The sequence below is a fragment of the Ranitomeya imitator genome, chromosome 8 (assembly GCF_032444005.1).
Source record: "Ranitomeya imitator isolate aRanImi1 chromosome 8, aRanImi1.pri, whole genome shotgun sequence".
Lineage (NCBI taxonomy): Eukaryota > Metazoa > Chordata > Amphibia > Anura > Dendrobatidae > Ranitomeya > Ranitomeya imitator.
The window spans coordinates 158,576,587-158,598,369 of record NC_091289.1 but is presented as its reverse complement, the minus strand read 5'-3'; the positions used below and the strand labels follow the sequence as shown (position 1 = coordinate 158,598,369).

At 42.6% G+C, this 21,783-nt stretch overlaps 1 protein-coding gene across 1 annotated transcript in view; it reads right to left on the bottom strand.

Moving 5' to 3' along the window:
• The window catches only part of DPYD (dihydropyrimidine dehydrogenase), a 1,420,302-nt gene that overhangs the window by 360,498 nt on the left and 1,038,021 nt on the right, over positions 1 to 21,783 (bottom strand). The window contains exon 17 of the mRNA XM_069737684.1: positions 1,628 to 1,748. Within this exon, the coding sequence (XP_069593785.1) occupies positions 1,628 to 1,748 (121 nt within the window). The remainder of the gene's footprint in view (positions 1 to 1,627; positions 1,749 to 21,783) is intronic.

Sequence of the window (21,783 nt, the reverse complement as noted above, 5' to 3'; positions counted from 1 at the left end):
AGTCTTCACTTTGCGGCCGGGACTTCCAGCTGTAGGCAGGCCCTGGAAGACCCCAACACAGTGACCCCTGAGGCCTGTAACTAGAAGTCCTAGCTTGGCATTCACCATTGTAGGCCAGGATGTAAGGCCATGAGCAGGCTCCACAATGCGACATGACAGACGCACAGATGACGGGACAGCAGCAGACAGCAGTGGGAGCAGCTGGATGGGTACGCGGTGAGTATGAGTTTTTTTCTTTTTACATCTTTAACATTTGTTATTTTCTGGGGTCTGAAGTGACCCCAGAACATAGTAAAGAACATTCAATTTATGGAGCGTAACTTTGATGAGAATAGCATTTTCAGGGACATTCCCCTCGATTTGGTGAATTTGAATTTTGTCAGAAATGCTCATTTCTTGCATCTAGTAATAATAATTGGTCAAAGACAATCTAAGATGCCCTACCAGTGTTTTAAAATATCATGAACACTCATTGGTGGATTGGTTTGTTTTACTATATCATCTGATGTTCATTTCTTATTGCCGAAATTGACCACTTCATTTGAATTTTGTCTAATGTGTGAGGGTTTTCTCAGACACAACAGTCAGCAAATCTCCTAAAATGCGGGAGACACAAGAGTGCACATATCATGGGTGCAACTTGTGCAGCCACACAGGTGTCTAAGACGTAAATGAACCCTTTTCTACCTCCAAAGCAGGAGGAATTGTTCATTATTCTGGGCTATTTGACTGTAAAAGTCCCAGTATACTATTCTTGCACAGGGGCCCTCTACTATCTGTGTCTGACAGTGATAGGGTGTGGACAGACAGGGAATGGAAGTGAAGGGGTGCAGCTTCAGATGGCAAATGTGGATATGCTGCAAAAATATATGATTCTCTTGGATGCTTGCCTTTAAAACATGGCAACTGGACAAAGTATAAAATCTGTGACAAGGTCTTCAACGATCATGCATCATTTACAATAGCGATCTTCTAAATTGGGATAAAGACACCGGTAGATCCACCTAAAGTTCTAGAGCCTGAGGATATAAAAAAGCTCTATAGCTAGTATTGTAATATTTCTATTCATAGCCCTCATACTCATATGTCAAAGGTGGGCCAAAGAATGATCATTAGAAAGTTGGATGAAAGTTAAGGTGTTAAAATAAAAAAAAAGCATCTCAGACCGCATCAGTCTTATTAGATTTTGCATCCAATCATGCAGCCAATGCTTAATATTGAGCAAAAAATCCAACATTATTTGATCAATAGCAATCGTTGGTTGGGAAAATTGAGCATTACACTGGAAATATGATATTTTGACCAACTACATAAGGGCTTTTAGAGTCTTTTGCTTTAATTGTGTGATTCTGCGTTATTACTACAATTATAATTTATGTGTCTGAAATAAAAAAAGCAATTAATAAACCTTTTCCCTATTTTCTTAATATTCTTATAAATAATAGAAACATATTTTATTACAATTATTATTATTTGAATCACTTTTATTCAGTCATGTCCTCTGGGCTAACATTTCTGTAGAAAACAGTATCAACATAAATTCCCATTATCAGTTTATCTGACTGCCTTTGGACATGATATTTCATATATCCACTATGTGGTGTCAGAATTGTATTTTTTTTTTTACCTTCATGCGCAGCCATTGCAATCTGCACAACATCTGTGACGTTCGGGGTCAGCTTGGCAAAGAATGGAATTTTGACAGCTTGTCTTACCCAGCGGCAGATGTTGCGCACCAGTTCTGGATCCTGTTCAAATAGGTCAGATATGGAAAAGAAAAATTAGTAATTTGTCTAATCTAATGAAAACATGGAGCAATGAAGGAAAAAAAAGAAAATCATCAGCAGAGCTATTCTTGTAAACCAGTTAAATCAATAATTTAACTGCACCCATTGAAACCAGCAGCGCGGATGCATTGTATGCTTGTAATGTAATATAGTTCTTAAGAAATATCTAAATGAATACAAATGTAATTAACACAGGAGGAATAAATCAGGCTACACTGAGCAGCAAAAGGCAAGATTTACTGGAAATTATTTGTTAATAAATTCATTGCAGATGTTAATAAAATGCCATATACTGAGCTTTAGTCTTGTGTGGTAGGTGTGGAAAAATGTAAAAACAAAAATTAAATAGGAAATAATTTTATTAGTATGATGTTATAACTGACATATAAGTTACTGTATGTTTGCAATGCATACCTTATTAAAGTAGGAGTGATTTAAAAAGACCTTGTCACTTGCTGAAAAAAAAGAGTTAAATCCTTGATCTCCCCTGATTCTGCCACAATTTTCCGTTTTGCACTACATCACTCCACTGCAGAAATATTCACATTTGTTGACTTTGAAGGGCACTATGTGAAATCTCTTCTTGAAGACAAATTGGACATTTCTTCACAGTTATCAATGGGAGGCGTGCTCTTTCCCCCCCTAAATCTCATAGACTGCCAATCATAGCTCATCAGCATCTAAGATCACTAAATTGCTAGATCAGTCGCTAAGCTGTGATTGGTTGGTAGTGTCTGGGAGGGAGGGTTTAAGGGTTTAAGGGTATGCTCCTATAGAAGACTTTGAAGAAACCCCCAGATGGTCTTCAAAAAGATTTCACATTCTGACTTGCAGTAGAAACAAATTAAAGTATCACTGCAATTAAATGACACAGCACAAAACAAACAATAGTAAAAAAAAATCAATCACGGTACCTCAGGGATTTTTACAAGGTATATAACTCATTTTTTTGAGCAAGTTGAAGATCCTTTTTAAAAAGTATTTGTAGGGTTGAAGCAGTACAAAGTTGGTGAGTCTTAGAGAAAACCTGTGACATTGTACATAGAGTCTGATCTTTGGACAGCAAGATAAAGAGAAGGTGACTCTAAGCAGTATGATATATGGGTTTGATGGAAAAGAATTTAGCCAAAGGGTCATACAGATGACCCTAGTTTCATTTCGAGTGCAATCCAACAAAACATTGGATCACACTTGGACCAATGTTTCTATGGGGCCATGCACATGTCCAATTTTTTCCTCTGATGAACTCACAGCATGCACAAGTTACATCCGTATCAGATCGCACTCAGTTATCCATGTGTATTATTCTGTGTAAAAAAATCGGACAGAACCCAGTTCATCTCAGACGGACTGATTGAAGAACATCGAGAAATGTTTCCTTTCTCCTCATCTGAGAAAATTGGATCATACTCTGCTCAAACTTGGATTAAACTCTAGTTAGAATTTAATCAGAGTATGATAACCATAACTAGCCTGATTTTTTTGTGTGACCGTAGACTAACTTGTATTTTATTCTCTGACATCTCTGGGACATGGATACATATGAGTCCAGTGGGTGGTCCACCAAGTAAGTGACAGCTACATCTACATGCTCAGTCATAGATGGAAGACTGCCAGTTACTATATAGAATTACCCAATGGACAGATACTGTATGTAATCAAATACCAAGCATGCGAATTAATAAAATAAAAGTTTTACTTGAAAGTCTTCCCACAAAAATGGATATCAATGTGTTTAGCTGCTCCTGCTCTATAACATCTGGACTGCAGGTTAGATACCATTTACAACATGACAGGCTCCATTTAAAGAGTGCTTCTCGATGGGTTTTAATGAGTAAAATTTCAAAGTGCTTGTAAAAGCAAGCAACCTTGCACTTTACTTCTAATTAAAAATATTCTATGTATTCAAGAATGGAGGGATGTTTTGTTCTATTGTGAGCTGCTGAATGAATAGGTTGCTGGCCACTTCTGCGGTGGACCATCTGCTAGATAAGGAGCAGAGCACTTGCATGTTTTTTGCTATTCAGCTTGTCAGCATTTCTCAGAAGCTCTATTAGTGACTAATTCAGCCACCTTCAGTGCCCCCTGTACATCTTACATCATTTACATTAGAAATGAACAGATAGTTTGAAATTCGAATTCATCAACTATTCCCAATTTTCAACCAAAGTTGGGTTCACAGCAAATACATTTTTGCAAATCTCAATACTGGAATGCTTGTATTTGCTCCTAAAATTCATGTGAAGGAAAGGAAACAGAGAAAACCCAACTGACCAAAAGACACTTTACAGGAAAGAGAGAGAGAACCCTACTGACCTTAAGAGCTTATACTCTACAAATGGGTAGGATCACCTCACTGACCATAAGAGCTTACACTCTACAACAGACAGAGGACTCCACTGACCATAATAGCTCACTCTCTATTAGAGAGGACCTGGCTGACCATAAGAGCTTGCACTCTACAGGAGAGAGAGGACCCCACTGTCCATAAGAGCTTACACTCTACAGGAGAGAGGACCTGGCTGACCATAATAGCTTACACTCGACAGGAGAGAGAGGACCCCACTGACCATAGGAGTTTACACTACAGGAGAGAGGACCTCACTGACCATAAGAGTTTACACTCTACAGGAGAGAGGACCTCACTGACCATAAGAGTTTACACTCTACAGGAGAGAGGACCCCGCTGACCATAAGAGCTTACACTCTACAACAGACAGAGGACCCCACTGACCATAAGAGCTTACACTCTACAACAGACAGAGGACCCCACTGACCATAAGAGCTTACACTCTACAGGAGAGAGAGGACCCCACTGACCATAAGAGCTTACATTTTACAGGAGAGCGAGAGGGCCCCACTGACCATATAAAGCCTATACTCTACAGGAGAGAGTTACCCAGTGACTCATATGATGGAAAATGTTTCACCAGCACAAACTGTGCTCCAGTGTGAACCACTGATCTATGTTTCCCCTGGTATTGATCACCACCACTGTACAATCTAAAATTATCCATAATATGTCATAGCTGCAGGGCATTATGGGAAGGCCCTGGCAGCAAGGTGGCAAATATTGCTGGGCAAGAAATTTTTTGCAAACTATTTACTATACATTTCTCATAAATGGTAATTAGTTTCATCACCCTGCATAGCAAATAGGAGTGGCATTACTTTGGATTTTCTGATCTCAGACAAACCATTTAATGATTAGAAACATTAATACATGCTCATCTATGCAGATGGTTTTTAAGGTCATTTTTTCCAACAGGATTTTGACTTAAGGTACTCAAGATACCGCTCATCTGGACAACTTTTGTAGTTGTTGGTATAGATCATAAGATTGCTCAGGCAGTTGAAACAAGTTAAGCATATTTTCTATAGCATGACTACTCTTGTGTGACAGCCAGTAACCAGCATCTCCTATTGACTATGATAAAGCATCTTTTTTCAAATAACTGTTGGAATTTTCATGACATTCAGTGTGTTTGCCCTCGGTAAGGGTAAGAATCTGTTACAAAAAATGATAGCTCACTAATTGTAAATCTCTTCACATAGTTTGACATATATATACGTTAAAAGGTCATGCTCCTGCCTTTGATGTGAGCCCACACTTTTCCCTGCATTTGATGGCTTCTTTAAGTGCCTTTAACAGCTGTGGGTGGAGCGGTGCCTCACCTGTGGCTATTAACCTGTTAAATCCCACTGTCAATCACTGATAGCGGCATTTAACATGAAGTTCATGATTAAGGGAGGTTAGTCTCCAGAAGCGCGTTGAGATTCTTACCAATATGGTTCATGCTGAAGTCTGTATCCTCCATGTTTAAAGTTTGTGAATAAAGAAAACTCTTTTTAACAGATTTGGTAAAGCTGGACATTCTCTTCTTTTTTGTAATTCAGAAGTGCATGATTAATCTCGCTCATCGGCGCCCGTGGAACATCATCGATAGGTCCCTGTGCCTGTCATTGTGAATCTCCTGTGAACGCTTGAACATGGCTGGCGTTCATAGAAGAATGTGATTTCTGCTACACATAGCAGTGGTAAAGCACTGCTATGTATAGCACAAGTGTTACTATTGAAGTAAGTAGAAAAAGTGTGAAAAAATAAAACAGAAAAACTACACATATTTGGTATTGCTGCTTTCACAAATGTCAGATCTTTAAAAATATAAACTAAATTAATCCAATCAGTTCATGGCGTAATAAGAAAAAAACAAATACAAACTCAAGAATTACGTTTTTTTTTGTTTGCAGTAAGATGGAATAAGAGGCGATCAAAACATCATATGTACCCTGAAATGGTATAAATTAAAATGTCAGCCCAGGGTGCAAAGTGTTAGGAGTCGAGTTTCCTCTGCTGCACAGGAGGAATCTCGATCCGTGTCTGCTGCGGTCTCCCATTCTGCATCGGCCGCAGTGGGGTCTGCTCAGCGGAGGCGTCGCTCCCAGCGTCTTGCTGGGACTGATTCTGTGCAGAGGGTTACTGCTGCCTTTTCTGGCTCTCCTGTTGTACCCTGCACTGATCTGCGGCGAGCAGGCTTCTCTGGGACTAAGTCCTTATTTTCACACACTGAGCATGCCCAGGGCAAAATCTCCCGTTGGAGATCGAGGGTCACATGCTCAGGTACTGCAGCACATTCCATTGGTCCTCCAGGAAGGTCCTGAAAGGGCAAAACTTCGGTAGCAGCTTCCTGTGCTGCAACTATATAAACTGCGCATGACCGCACGGCCATGCGCTAGTATTGTCTTGTAAATATGTGTGTGTGTTGTGAGTGAAAGTCGTTCTTTAAATAACCCTCCCTATTGGATGACTGTTCGCGGAAGGTGTATGTTTGCTATCTAGTGCCCGACTTATCCAACAGCACGTAACACACATTACAGCTACCAGTTGCTGTGTCCGCCAGTACGGCGCCGTGCGCTTGCTCTGCGCTTTCCTGACCCAAGCCTGGGTGGTTAGTGGCGTCCGTCAGTGCGGCACCGCACGCACTCTTGTGCCTTTATATTATTATTTATGTTCCTCTGACACCCCAGTTGCGGTGTCGAGCGCATGGGGTCTTCTGCACTCAAATCCTCAGTCTCGGGTTTGAGATTAGTGACTCCTTGCTTGCGCTCTATGTGCGGTACCGCGGTCCTGTGATGCAACAGGGTCGCTTCCTTCACACAGGGTGAAGCTAACCCATGTGTGTATTCTTATTGTACCGCCATATAGTCCGTCTTTACTAGCAGCAGGGTTTTTACCTGCACGGTGGACCTCGGACTGCGAACGCACCTAGTTCCATTTCATCTTGTACTTGGTGCGTTTCGCCAGTCCTTAACATAATACTAGCGCCAAGGTCTGGCTAGTAAATGGCAGACATTCAGCAATCTTTGCGGTGTATCCAGCAGCTGGACGGTAGGTTGGCGGCTCTCGAGAGCTCAACCTCAGCTGTGGATGCTACCGAAGTTGCTGTATAGGCTGCTAGCGTGGCTGCAGCAACCTTGTCCACTGCCACCCCTGTTCCGACATTATCTCGCCTCCCGTTGCCAGAAAAATTTTCTGGAGATTGCAAAACTTGTAGGGGATTCATGAGTCAGTGCTCTATCCATCTCGAGCTCCTGGCTACACGTTTTCCTACAGAGCGGGCTAAGGTGGGATTTATTGTGTCTCTCTTGTCGGACAGGGCGTTGGAGTGGGCTACGCCGCTGTGGGAGCGAGGTGATCATGTGGTGCAGAGTGCTCCATTGTTCCTGAGCACTCTGAAAAAGGTCTTTTTAGGACCTCAAGTCACCCATGACACAGCGCTCCAACTACTGGCATTAACTCAGGGTGAGTCCTTGGTCAGCCATTTTTCCGTCCGCTTCCGTACATTAGCTTCCGAGCTGGAGTGGTCGGATAAAGCCCTTATTCCCATATTTTGGAGGGGCCTGGCTGATCACGTTAAGGACGCTCTGGCCACTAGGGAGATTCCTGCCACACTGGAGGAATTAATAACCGTCTCTACTCGTATTGATCTCCGTTTTAACGAGCGGAGGTTAGAGCGAGCCCAGTGTATGCATAGGTTTCGGCTGGCTCCCACCTTCGCCAAACCTTTGGAATCTCCAGTCCAGGCATCCGAGTCACATGAGGCCTTAGAGGTGACACAAGCGGGATCCAAATCTCAGTCCGCCCGTGCACATAAGGTCCGTCATGTTTGCCAGCAGTCAGGACATCTTGCCTCCAAGGGTCCTCAGCGGTCGGGGAAACGTCAGCGTCTAGTGGCAGTTGGAGGAGGTACACTAGACACGGCGACGTTTGCCTCAAAATTGTCCTTCAAGGGGACAATTACCATAGGCCCATCCACTCTTATGGTCGAGCTATGCGTGGATTCTGGGGCAGAGGGTAACTTTATGTCTTCCGCATTTGCCCAGCGTCACGCAATACCCTTGGAGATGCTCGCCAAGCCAGTAACCGTTCGAGTGGTAAATGGGTCAACACTACCCTCACAGATTACCCACCAAACCATTCCTTTAACGCTTTCTGTGTCTCCATCACATCAGGAGATAATCTCCCTATTAGTCATTCCTGAGGGAATTGATGAGGTCCTGTTGGGGATACCATGGCTTCGCTACCATTCTCCTCATATTGAGTGGTCCTCAGGGAGAATTTTGGGATGGAGTAAATCCTGCGAGGGTAGATGTCAGAGGGAGTGCGTTCAGGTTGCTACTACACAGGTACCCGCAGATCTTTCCTCTCTCCCCAAGCACTATTGGCCCTATGCTGACGTGTTCTCCAAAAGAGCTGCGGAGACCCTTCCGCCTCACCGCCCCTGTGACTGTCCTATTGACCTCTTGCCTGGTGCTGAGCCTCCCCGGGGTCGAGTCTATCCGTTATCTCTCCCGGAGACGGAGGCAATGTCTCAGTACATCCAAGAAAATCTGGCAAGAGGATTCATTAGGAAGTCAGTGTCACCGGCAGGGGCTGGGTTCTTCTTCGTACAGAAGAAGACTGGAGACTTTCGTCCATGCATAGACTACAGGGGTCTTAACGCCATCACCGTTAAGAACAAGTACCCTTTACCCCTGATATCTGAGCTGTTTGATAGGCTACGGGGAGCGAGGGTATTTACAAAGTTAGATCTGCGGGGTACTTACAACCTAATTCGCATCCGTGAGGGGGATGAATGGAAGACGGCTTTTAACACCAGGGATGGGCACTATGAATATCTGGTGATGCCCTTCGGGCTCTGTAATGCCCCAGCCGTTTTCCAAGACTTTGTGAACGACATCTTCCGGGATATGCTCACCACCTCGGTTGTAGTCTATCTGGATGATATCCTCATCTTTTCTACAGATATTGACTCCCATCGGAGAGATGTTCGCAAAGTCTTCGACCTCTTACGGGCAAACTCCCTCTACGCCAAGTTGGAGAAGTGTGTGTTTGAGCAGGAGTCCTTGCCCTTCCTTGGTTATATCATCTCTGCCCAGGGATTGGCTATGGATCCTGCCAAGCTACAGGCTGTAATGGACTGGCAGGAACCCCATTCTCTTAAAGCGGTGCAGCGCTTTATGGGGTTCATTAATTACTATCGCCAGTTCATTCCACACTTCTCAACTTTGGTAGCTCCCTTGGTTGCCCTCACCAAAAAGGGAGCAAATCCCAAGTTGTGGTCAGAGGAGGTCTCCAAAGCCTTTCTCTCGATCAAGTCTCATTTCGCTAGTGCTCCCATCCTACATCGCCCCGATGTTGATAAACCATTTATCTTGGAGGTGGATGCCTCATCTGTTGGTGCTGGAGCAGTCCTTTTCCAAAAGGATGCTCAAGGACGGAAGCATCCTTGCTTCTTCTTCTCCAAGACCTTCACAACAGCGGAGAGGAATTATTCCATCGGGGACAGGGAGTTGCTAGCCATGAAGTTGGCTTTTTCAGAGTGGAGACATCTCTTGGAGGGAGCTCGCTTTCCCTTCCAAGTCTTCACTTACCACAAGAACTTGGTATATCTACAAACGGCCCAGTGGCTGAATTCTCGCCAGGCTAGATGGTCCCTGTTCTTCTCCCGGTTCCATTTTACTCTCCATTTTCTCTCCGGGGAGAAGAACGTTCGTGCCGACACTCTCTCCCGCTCCATAGTGTCATCTGAGGAGGAGGAGGAGGAGCCTCGGCTTATTGTCCCTTCTGAGAGCCTGAGAACTGTAGCTCCGGTTTTGCTAGAGTCTGTGCCCCCGGGCAAGACTTTCATGCCAGCTAACTTGCGACCGGAGGTTCTCTCTTGGGCTCACTCCTCTAGAGTGGGTGGGCATTTTGGGACCAAGAGGACATCTGAGCTTTTGGCAAGAACATACTGGTGGCCACATATGGCCCGAGATGTCAGGGACTATATTCAGGCGTGTGTTTCTTGCGCCCAGAATCGGTCTCCTCGGCAACGGCCTGCTGGGTTGTTTTACCCTCTACCAGTGGCAGACAGGCCCTGGGAGATGGTCGGGATGGACTTTGTGGTGGGCTTACCCAAGTCGCGTGGCTGCTCCATTATTTGGGTTGTCACCGACCATTTCTCTAAGATGGTGCATTTGGTGCTGCTTCCTCGGTTACCTTCAGCACGGGCCTTGGTGGTGTTGTTCATTAAGCACGTTTTCCGATTGCATGGTATGCCTGATAAGATTGTCAGCGATCGGGGTCCCCAGTTCGCGTCTCGGTTTTGGAGAGAGCTCTGCCGTTTACTCAGCATAGAGTTAAACCTCTCCTCTGCATACCATCCTGAGACGAAAGGGTTGGTGGAGAGAACCAACCAAACTCTGGTGACATATTTGCGTCATTTCGTCTCTGCTAGGCAGGACGACTGGGCATCTTTGCTACCTTGGGCGGAATTTGCCTTGAACAACGCCGTAGCCGATTCCACTGGTCAGACTCCTTTTCTCCTTAATTACGGCCAGCATCCGCGTGTCCCTGTGCCCATGCCCGTGTCATCCACCGATTCTAGGGTGGCAGACTGGGCGGTGGAGGCACGTGACATCTGGGACCGCACACAGGATGCCATCCGGGCCTCCAAGGAGAGAATGAGGGTTTCGGCTGATACACACCGGCGCCCCGCTCCGGTCTTTGCTCCTGACGACTTAGTGTGGCTCTCCGCCCGTAACATCAGGCTGCGAGTTGAGTCCACTAAGTTTGCTCCTCGCTACATTGGCCCGTTTAAGGTTCTGGAACAGGTCAACCCTGTGGTCTACCGTTTGGCTATTCCTCCATGCCTTGGTATCACCGATACATTTCACGTTTCCCTCTTAAAGCCCGTTCGTTTGTCCCGGTTTTCTGAGTCATCTGCTGGGACATCGGGTTCATCCACGGATGAGTTTGAGGTGAATGCTATTGTGGGGTGCAAGGTGGTACGTGGCAAGAAATTTTATCTGGTGGACTGGAAGGGTCACGGTCCAGAGGATAGAACCTGGGAACCTGTGGAGCACATTCGGGCTCCGCTGCTTATTGCAGCTTTTGAGCGTAGTGAGGCTGAAGGAGGGGGGGGCCCTAGGAGGGGGGGTAATGTTAGGAGTCGAGTTTCCTCTGCTGCACAGGAGGAATCTCGATCCGTGTCTGCTGCGGTCTCCCATTCTGCATCGGCCGCAGTGGGGTCTGCTCAGCGGAGGCGTCGCTCCCAGCGTCTTGCTGGGACTGATTCTGTGCAGAGGGTTACTGCTGCCTTTTCTGGCTCTCCTGTTGTACCCTGCACTGATCTGCGGCGAGCAGGCTTCTCTGGGACTAAGTCCTTATTTTCACACACTGAGCATGCCCAGGGCAAGATCTCCCGTTGGAGATCGAGGGTCACATGCTCAGGTACTGCAGCACATTCCATTGGTCCTCCAGGAAGGTCCTGAAAGGGCAAAACTTCGGTAGCAGCTTCCTGTGCTGCAACTATATAAACTGCGCATGACCGCACGGCCATGCGCTAGTATTGTCTTGTAAATATGTGTGTGTGTTGTGAGTGAAAGTCGCTCTTTAAATAACCCTCCCTATTGGATGACTGTTCGCGGAAGGTGTATGTTTGCTATCTAGCGCCCGACTTATCCAACAGCACGTAACACACATTACAGCTACCAGTTGCTGTGTCCGCCAGTACGGCGCCGTGCGCTTTCCTGACCCAAGCCTGGGTGGTTAGTGGCGTCCTTCAGTGCGGCACCACACGCACTCTTGTGCCTTTATATTATTATTTATGTTCCTCTGACACCCCAGTTGCGGTGTCGAGCGCATGGGGTCTTCTGAACTCAAATCCTCAGTCTCGGGTTTGAGATTAGTGACTCCTTGCTTGCGCTCTATGTGCGGTACCGCGGTCCTGTGACGCAACAGGGACGCTTCCTTCACACAGGGTGAAGCTAACCCATGTGTGTATTCTTATAGTACCGCCATATAGTCTGTCTTTACTAGCAGCAGGGTTTTTACCTGCACGGTGGACCTCGGACTGCGAACGCACCTAGTTCCATTTCATCTTGTACTTGGTGCATTCCGCCAGTCCTTAACACAAAGTACAAGCCATCCCCAGCCCCAGAGCTTGAAAATGAAAATGTTGTGGGTCTTCGAAAATGGCATCACAAGCAAACATTTTTTTTCTTATAATTTCATTTTTTTACCCACTTAATTAAAAAAACTATGCATGTTTAATATCTGCGTCCTCATAGTTACCTGGAGAATCATATTGTTGGGTCAGTTTTTCCATATATTAAACATGCTAAATAAAAAAAACACAAAACAATTGTGAAAATGCACCTTTTTCTCAATTTGACCGCACTTGGAATTTTTTCTTGTTTTCCAGTACAGTATATTATAAAATCAATTGTAACTTTAAAAAGTACAACTCGTCACGCAAAACACAAGCTCTCATATGGTTCTGTTGACAGAATAATAAAAAAAAAGTTTTGGCTCTTGGAATAAAGAGAAGAAAAACGAAAGTGCGAAAGTGGAAAATTGCGATGTCATGAAGTGGTTAATAGGCTTAAATGGCCTGCAAAAATACAATTTAAATGTAGCATCTTAGCATAACTTAAAATAGCTTAAAGTGCTTTGTCTTCCATTTGGCTGTGAGAATCTGTGTCGATGCTAAATCAAATATGTGACATGGTACTCTTAAAGTAGATTTTATTTTAGCTAAGCAAAACCGTCGGGAATCTCGTGAGTTTTGGCATTCCCCATCAACATTTCCTCAAATCAATGCAGGAACAGTGGATGAGATTTGGGAGACATTGTTAATCAGCTCAGAGCGGAGGGATGGCTTCCAGATGGACAATGATGCTCAGGTATCTAGAGGTTGCATAGATATAATCTTAGAAGTTGTAGAGCCAAGCATGCGTGAAACTTGTCAAACAATTAACAAAAAGACGATCTTCCACAGAGTGGAGCTAAATGAAATTCAGGAAGCTGGCACTTGGCTTTTGCAGCTGTCATATGTATCCCATGTGTGGCCAGCTGGTGTTGGCAGAAATGCCGGTACAGACAAAAGATGATAGCACAGGGGACGTTCAAGACTGGCAGTTACATGAAAGTGACACGATGAAGAAATTGTTTTAATTCATTAGTTTTGTGACCATGCTGTCCTTTGAAAATATTTAATAAGTGCTCACACTTTTTTCCCCCTAATATATGTTTTTAATTAAGGCCACTGTGGTTTAAAAATTTGTTGACCACTGAATTTTTTTCGCCAGTCCAGAATTTTTTTAAAGTAATATATATTAAACATACCACTTTCCCACCACTCGTCTTCCAACACTTTCTAGGTCCTCCACTGGCCTTGTGCTTCTTCTTGTGCGAATGTGACCACTGCAGCTAATCATTGGCCAGAATGATGACCAATGTGTCACTTTCGTTACATGTGATTGGCTGATTGAGTTACAATTCTGTCCAGATTGAGCAGAAAGTACAAAGTCTAAATTACATCCTGTCCTGGCTATAGATGAAGTGGTCTTATGGTCGCCCAACTGTAATATCAAGTATGGTGACTGGCAAGGGACCCAGGGAGCATTTGGAGAAGATCAGAATGTGTTTTTATGGTGAGCATACATCACTTTATTATTTTCAAGGGTTACATCACAATTAAAAATATTTTTCCGTTGCTGAGACCAACATATATCAACCTTATCTGGTATTGATGCTAAAATATGGAAAATGAAAGTCTTTCTTCATAGCATCAACTCCAATTGGTGACCATGTATGATGATGCTGAGACCTCCTTAATGAGAGCCAGCTACATTTATGTGGTGTATGGTTATTAGTCTACACAACTCTAAGGCTAACTTCATACACCGTTTGCCATTTTTTCAGCATTTTAATATTGCAAGTCACGTAGTTTATAGATCACGTGATTCCAAAACTTCTCTCAAAACCATATGATTTTTGCCCTCGAGAAAATTAAGGTCAAGTAAAACGTACTTTTTTTTTTTCGGTGGAAAACAACAAATTAGTGGTCTATGGGAGAAAAATGACAGATGATGTTGACTTTTGAAAGTTTGCGTAATGTTTCCTAAAGCTTTTCAAAAGAATTATAATTAGTGATGAGCAAGAGTACTCGTTACTCGAGTTTTCCGAGCATGCTCGGGCGTTCTCCGAGTATCTTGGGCGTGCTCGTAGATTATCTTTGTGTCCCCGCAGCTGCATAACACATGCACATGCAGGGATTGCCTGTTTCTTAGGGAATCCTCACATGTATTCAGGCTGTCTAGCAGCCGCAAATCATGCAGCTGTGGAGACAAAAACAATCTACGAGCATGCCCAAGGTACTCAGAGCATGCTCGGAAAACTCAAGTAACGAGTAACAAGCGCACTAATTATAATAAATATCTTGAAGGGTTTGTATGGATTAAAAATTGAAATCATTCATAAATATATGAGCAGAAATAACGATTAAGCCCATAATTATGCACCAATCCCATGATTTTGTAGTAAAGTAATTCATAGTGATTGGCTGAGACCATGGTACTATCGCTAGTGCAGCCATTGGGTACAAAAAAGGTTGCACTGGGCTATTTTATAGCTGACTTCCAATTTGGAAAATCTTTAAGTATAGAACACTTATCTGCAAACAATAATGAAAAAGGGAAAGCATTAAGTTAATCTTTTTTTTTTCTAAGTCTGACCATCATTTAATACAATTCCGAGACAGAGAAGGAATGTATTTGCTGTGTACTGTAAAAAATTGCTATGGTATGTACCATGATTAAACAATATTTCAAGTCTTTAGGTCATGCTGAGGTTATTGGCCATGGGGCACAAGGGTTTGATGAGGTTTGTGTCGTACATAAAAATTTTTAAACCAAAGCATATAACTTCTTTAATATATGAGCAGAACAGTTACAGATGGCTTATTCTAGTAGTCACGTGGGAAAACAACAGGACCCATTACTGTAATAAATAGACACCAAATAACAGGTAAGAAATCATATACTAGCCCACAAGCAATAGCAATTTAAAAACACTAAAGTCTCCTTATTGTCTACTATTTCATATTGCGTTTTTCAATAGTTATTATACGGCAAACGCATTTTTTACACTATCATTTGGGGTGACGAAAACGAAGCATTCTCACTCTTTTTTCCCAAAGATTTTAAAAGCAATGTAATAATGTATTATAAAAGCAGGAATATTGGTAAATGGCAGGTTTACAAAATATCAGCAATTTTTCACTTATAGTGAAAAGTTGTAATTATATCACAGTCGGATCCTTTGTGAAATGCGCCTTGTATTGCTCTCGAATAACACGTGTCAATTCGTTTGTGTTCTCGTGGAACATTAATGCAGATCTCAAAGTGTTTATAGGTCATGTTTAATAATGTCTAAGTAATGTATGCTCTCACCTGACATGAGTTTATGTAGAGAACTGAAATGTTCCCGTTCACAAAGAAAACATATCAACGCTTGCTAGAGCTTATAAAAATGCAATTGAAAAGGCCATGATGGGTTGTAAAAATATATACATTGTGGTCCTATTATATGCAGCTACAGAGTCAGGGGAAGACGTATCATTGGGGCAACCTGTGCAGTCGCACAGGGGCCCAAGAGGTATGGGGGCCACTTCTACCTCCAAAGCAGGAGGAGTTGTTAATTATGATGAGATATAGGCCTGCAAAGGAACCTTATGTTGTTCGAGCACATGGATCCACTTCTGTCAGGGTCTGCCCCTATACATAGGAGTTAGGGCTGGCTTATACAAAGGGCTAAAGGGTTATTGCTCAACACCTGAAGGCCTTACCAAAGGACTTACAACACATAAGTCCATCCAGTCTTATCTATAAACCTCCAGTAAAACATGTGAGTTAGACAAAATTTAAAGCAGCCTTACTTTTTCTAGGCAGTGCAGAACTCTGCTTGCTTGTTGTTGGGGTCTTGATGACAATGGTTCCACTTATCAATTTAATAGTAATAATGACTGTACAGTGGAATTACATATTTTTGTATTTTTTTAATTTCCCTTCTCTGTTACGGGAATATTAGTAATCAAAGTATTTGGATTTACTTTAGTTACATCCAAGTGGGTGTTACCATATACTTTTGACTGGGGCGTGTACTTCTTCTTCCTGTATGAGTCGTTATTTGATAGCACCCACTTGGGCTTAGCAAAAAGAATAACTCATTTGGTGGCAAATACTTTGCTTGCTAATATCTCGGCAGCAGAGAGGAGAAATAATAAAAAAAAATATTCTGCTCTGCAGCCACTATAACATTACACATTACATGTGTGTCCAATTCAACATTAAAAAATTGGTGAAAAGTCTTCCTTAAAGGGAATCTGTCAGCAGAATTTTGCTATGTAACCTGAGGACAGCATCATGTAGGGATTCAAATACTAAATTCAACAATGTGTCACTTATCAAGCTGTGTGCTTATTACTTACAATGAAGGTTTTATCACTAGGACATTATCATTGCTGTGACAAGCTGGTGCAGGCCTCCTAGTCTGACTCCTCCCCTTCCTCTGATAAGCAGCTCACTGTCAATAGATTATGTACATACACAGCCTGGTGTGGTGGGGGTTAGCCTTTTTACCTCTGCTGTATCTAAAAACTCTGATTGTGTCACAACTCCTGCACCCAGTAAACTAAGTGATACATCACTGGAATCAGGGTCTCTTTGTCTACAAGATGTTGCTCTCAGATGAGAAAGTAAAAACCCTGCTGACAGATTCCCTTTAAGTCCTCTTGCAGTACATCCCCTGATAAATCCGATTGATAGAGAAAGAAACACGCCAGGAATGTTACTTATTGTACTTTATAACATTAATGGCCATCCTATCCTTGTGTACTGCCCTTGCAAGGGCTTGGGCAAATACATAGGGCACATTATCAAAGTTTAGGCAATTTATAGATCTTTATTACCCTTCTACATAGCCTACATGCTGATAGACATCACAAATCTATTCCTGGAAACTGGGTGAGATCAAACCATTTATTATTGTGCACTGTTTTTCCTGAGCAACTTTTTACATATTGTTGGAGTTGTTTTGCTGCAACCGGTAGTCACAATTTGTTAATATGTGAATCAACCCCTTCTGAGATCTGTTTTAATTACTTTTAAATTTTTCTGCATCTCTCAATAGGCCTTGAAGGTTTATTTGTTTTTACTAATATAAATTGAAAATAAATTCTATTTTAAAGGGAACCTGTCACCCCCAAAATTGAAGGTGAGCTAATCCCACCGGCATCAGGGGCTTATCTACAGCATTCTGGAATGCTGTAGATAAACTTCCGATGTATCCTGAAAGATGAGAAAAAGAGGTTATATTATACTCACTTGGGCGGGCGGTCCGATCTGATGGGCGTCACAGTCCGGGGCCTCCCATCTTCATAGAATGACGTCCTCTTCTTGTCTTCACGCTGCAGCTCCGGTGCAGGCGTACTTTGTCTGCCCTGTTGAGGGCAGAGTAAAGTACTACAGTGCGCAGGCGCCGGGCCTCTCTGACCTTTCCCGGCGCCTGCGCACTGCAGTACTTTGCTCTGCCCTCAACAGGGCAGACAAAGTACGCCTGCGCCAGAGCCGCAGCGTGAAGACAAGAAAAGGACGTCATCGTAAGAAGATGGGAGGCCCCAGACCGGACCGCGATGCCCATCGGACCGACCGCAGCGGGACCGCCCCTGGGTGAGTATAATCTAACCTTTTTTTCTCATCTTTCAGGATACATCGGGGGCTTATCTACAGCTTTACAGAATGCTGTAGATAAGCCCCTGATGCCGGTGGGCTTAGCTCATCTTCGATTTTGGGGGTAACAGGTTCCCTTTAATACTTCTGTCCGTGCTACATACACAATAACTGGCAATACTGGAATCACGCAACTTTAATTACAAAAGCAGGTGTCGCATGTCTGAGGTTTATGATGTGAGTTTAGACCGTACTACGCATTTCTAAATAAAATAAAAAATGATAAAAGTTACTGCTTTATAAGAATCAATAACTCAAAATGTTTAGCTCCGATTTCGTAATATGATTTAAAAACATTGTATAGTTGAATAAAGGGAATCTGTAAGAAGGAACAGCATGCTTAAGCCAGCTATATGGGCATCAAGGTTATAGAAAGTCGAATAAAATGGTTCCTTAACATTTGCGAAAGGGTGTATTACTGAGCATTCCATGTTTTTCTTATACGTAAATGAGCTGTAAAGATCTATAATCTGGACATAGATTTCCCTATGAATCTGCCTACAGAGCTTATTTTACATGAAATGGGACATTACCAGTGTGAGACATGTAATGACAGACAGACTGCTCTCCCAATCTATATATCTCACACTGGTAAAGCCCCCCTTTAATTTCATATTACAGGTTATGGGCACTAGAGTCTGTGATGGAACTAGTCTGATTGCCGTATATGGAGTCAGGAAGGAATTTTTCCCCTATTATGGAGCTATTAGTGTCTGCCCAATGGGGTTTTTTGCCTTTCTCTAGATCAGGGGTGGGGAACCTCATGCCCCGGGGCTATTTATAGCCCTCGATGGCCTATTATCAGGCCCCTGAGCAGATTCTCAGGGACCACATTCTTGGGCAAGGAGCTATATTTTGATTGCCACCAGCTCATTAATTTCTTATTGCTCTGTTAGCACACGCACACAGTGTTCACCACTGAACATTGAAGGGCATGCAATGAAAGATTACGTCCTGAAACCAGTGTCTGAGTCTAAATGTACTTTGTGGGTGGAGTTTGTACGGCCCCCGAAAGATGGTATAAATATCCAAATGGCCCTTCGCAGAAAAAAGATTCCAAACTCCTGCTCTAGATCAACTTGTTAGGCTATAGGTTGAACTCAATGAACTTAAGTCAACCTTCAACCTTAAAAACTATGAAAATATGAAACTATAATGTAACAAAAGCTCTAGAGGCAGATTCTGAAGGAGATCTGTGTCTGGCCTATAGGTTTTAACAGATAATTTACATATTAACAAAAATGCTAATTTTATTATCAGATCAAAGATATCAAGTTATCACTTTACTCAGCTTTTCATGACCTACATGTCCCTATAGACGGCTTGGGAGGATTGATCCTAATGACAGATGCCCTTTAAGGGAAGCAATGTAATCTACTATATAATTGTCTAAGGGTCACTTCCGTCTGTCTGTCTGTCTGTCTGTCACGGATATTCATTGGTCGCGGCCTCTGTCTGTCATGGAAATCCAAGTCGCTGATTGGTCGTGGCAAAACACCCATGACCAATGCCACGGCCAATCAGCGATGGCCATAGTCTGGCAGCGAAATGGCCGCTGCTTTACTGCCCCGCAGTCAGCGCTGAGTGCTCATACAGGATTAATGCTAGTGTTAATGGACCATGGTGTAATGCACTCCGTTAATGCAGATTTTAACCCTGTGTGACCAACTTTTTACTATTGATGCTGCGTATGCAGCATCAATAGTAAAGCGATCTAATGTTACAAATAATAATAATAAAAAAAAGGTTATTCTCACCATCCCACGTCACCTGCTGTCCTCGACAGTGCAAGCGGCAGGTTCCGGTGCCAAGGATGCTATGCGAGAAGGACCTGCCATGATGTCACGGTCATGTGACCGCAATGTAATCACAGGTCCTGCGCTCATAACAATCCTGGGACCGGAAGCTGCCACGTGCACCACACACAGGCGCCAGGACTACAAGGGGCCTTTGGAAGGTGAGTATATGTTTATTTTTTATTTTAAGTCTTTTTTAACCACGCATATAGTGCCCACATTGCTATATACTATGTGGGCTGTGTTACATACTGCATGGACTCTGTTATATACTACATCTCTGTGCTATATACTATGTAGCTGGGCAATATACAACGTGACTGTCCAATATACTACGTGGCTGTGCAATATACTACGTGCTCTGTGCTATATACTACGTAGCTGTGCAATATACTATGTGGCTGTGTCGGTTCTGTTATATACTACATCAACTCTGCAATATACTACGTGGCTCTGTTATATACAACGTGGCAGTGCAATATACTATGATATACGACATGGCTATGTTTTACACTACGTGGCTCTGCTATATACAACGTGGCTGACCAATATACTACGTACCTGTGCAATACATCACTTAGCTGTGCAATACACTACGTGGCTATGTTATATACTACGTGACTGTGTTATATACTATGTAGCTCCGCTATATACTATGTACGCTGTCTTACATACACGTAGCTCTCTTATATACTACGTAGCTCTGTTATATACTACGTCGGTTGTGTTATATACTGTCACTGTGCAATATAGTACGTAGCCTGTGCTATATACTACCTACATATTCTAAAATACCCGATACGTTAGAATTGGGCCACCATCTAGTTTACAAATAACGATGAATACAGAGATATGTGGTGCTGTGCAATTAGCTGTGCGTGCGTTATAGACAGCACAGGCACATGCAATAAAAACACAACCGCACAAAAAAAAAAGTTGGATTTGACTGACGCATTTAATGCTGCCATAATTAAATTGGAAATGTCAGCTGGCACTGACCTCGATTGTTTGAGCATTCTTACTCTTTTTCTGGAAAGAGCTATTTCTCAAAATGAGTGCCCTGAGATGAACCAATTATGAGCACTTGTCTCAGGAACTTCAGCTATCTTTTCTTAATTCAGTTCAGAAAAATGTAGAACAAGAAATAGCTGTTTCAACATTTATCATAAAATTGCAGAATTTTATATCTGTTTAATTGGATGATCATAATTCTCGCATTTATCCAAATAAGGAAAACAAATGACAAGGATATTCATTAGAGAAAGAGCAACCACATGCTTTGTATGCATCCTGCCACAGCATTGTGCGCCAAACATGTCAGCTTCCCTTCTTTATACACCTTTAACCCTTTCATGATCTTGGGATTTTCTGGTTTTGCATTTTCGTTTCTTGCTCCCCTTCTTCCCAGAGCCGTAACTTTTTGTTATTTTTCTGTCTAAATGACCGTGTGAAGACTTTCTTTTGCAGGACGAGTTGCATTTTTGTACAACACCATTGACTTTACCACATAGTGTACTGGAAAATGGGAAAAAAATCCAAGTGCGGTGAAATTGCAAACAATGTGAAATTCAACAATTGTTTTTTTTTTTTTTAACAAGTCCACTAAATGCTAAAACTGACCCGCCATTATGATTTTACAGGTCATTACGAGATTGTGGATATCAAACATGCATAGATTTTTTTTCATTTAAGTAGTGAAAAAAATATCCAAAGTTTGTAAAAAAAGAAAAATGTTGCCATTTTCTGAGGACCCATAGCGTCTCTATTTTTTGGGATCTGGGGCTGGATAATGGCTTAATTTGTGCACGCCAAGCTGACGTTTTCATTGATACCATTTTGATCGCCTGTTATTGTATTTTATTGCAATGTTTTGGCAACCAAAAAAACTTAATACTGTTGTTTTGCTTATTTTTGTCGCCACATGGTTCAACAACCAGATTAATTTAGTTTATATTATGACAGATTGGGCATTTTTGACCACATTGATAGCAACTATGTGTATTTTTTTAATTGTTTTATTTTGAATGGGGCAAAAGGGGAGTGATATGAACTTTGATTTTTTAAATTTTTTAAAAATATTTTTG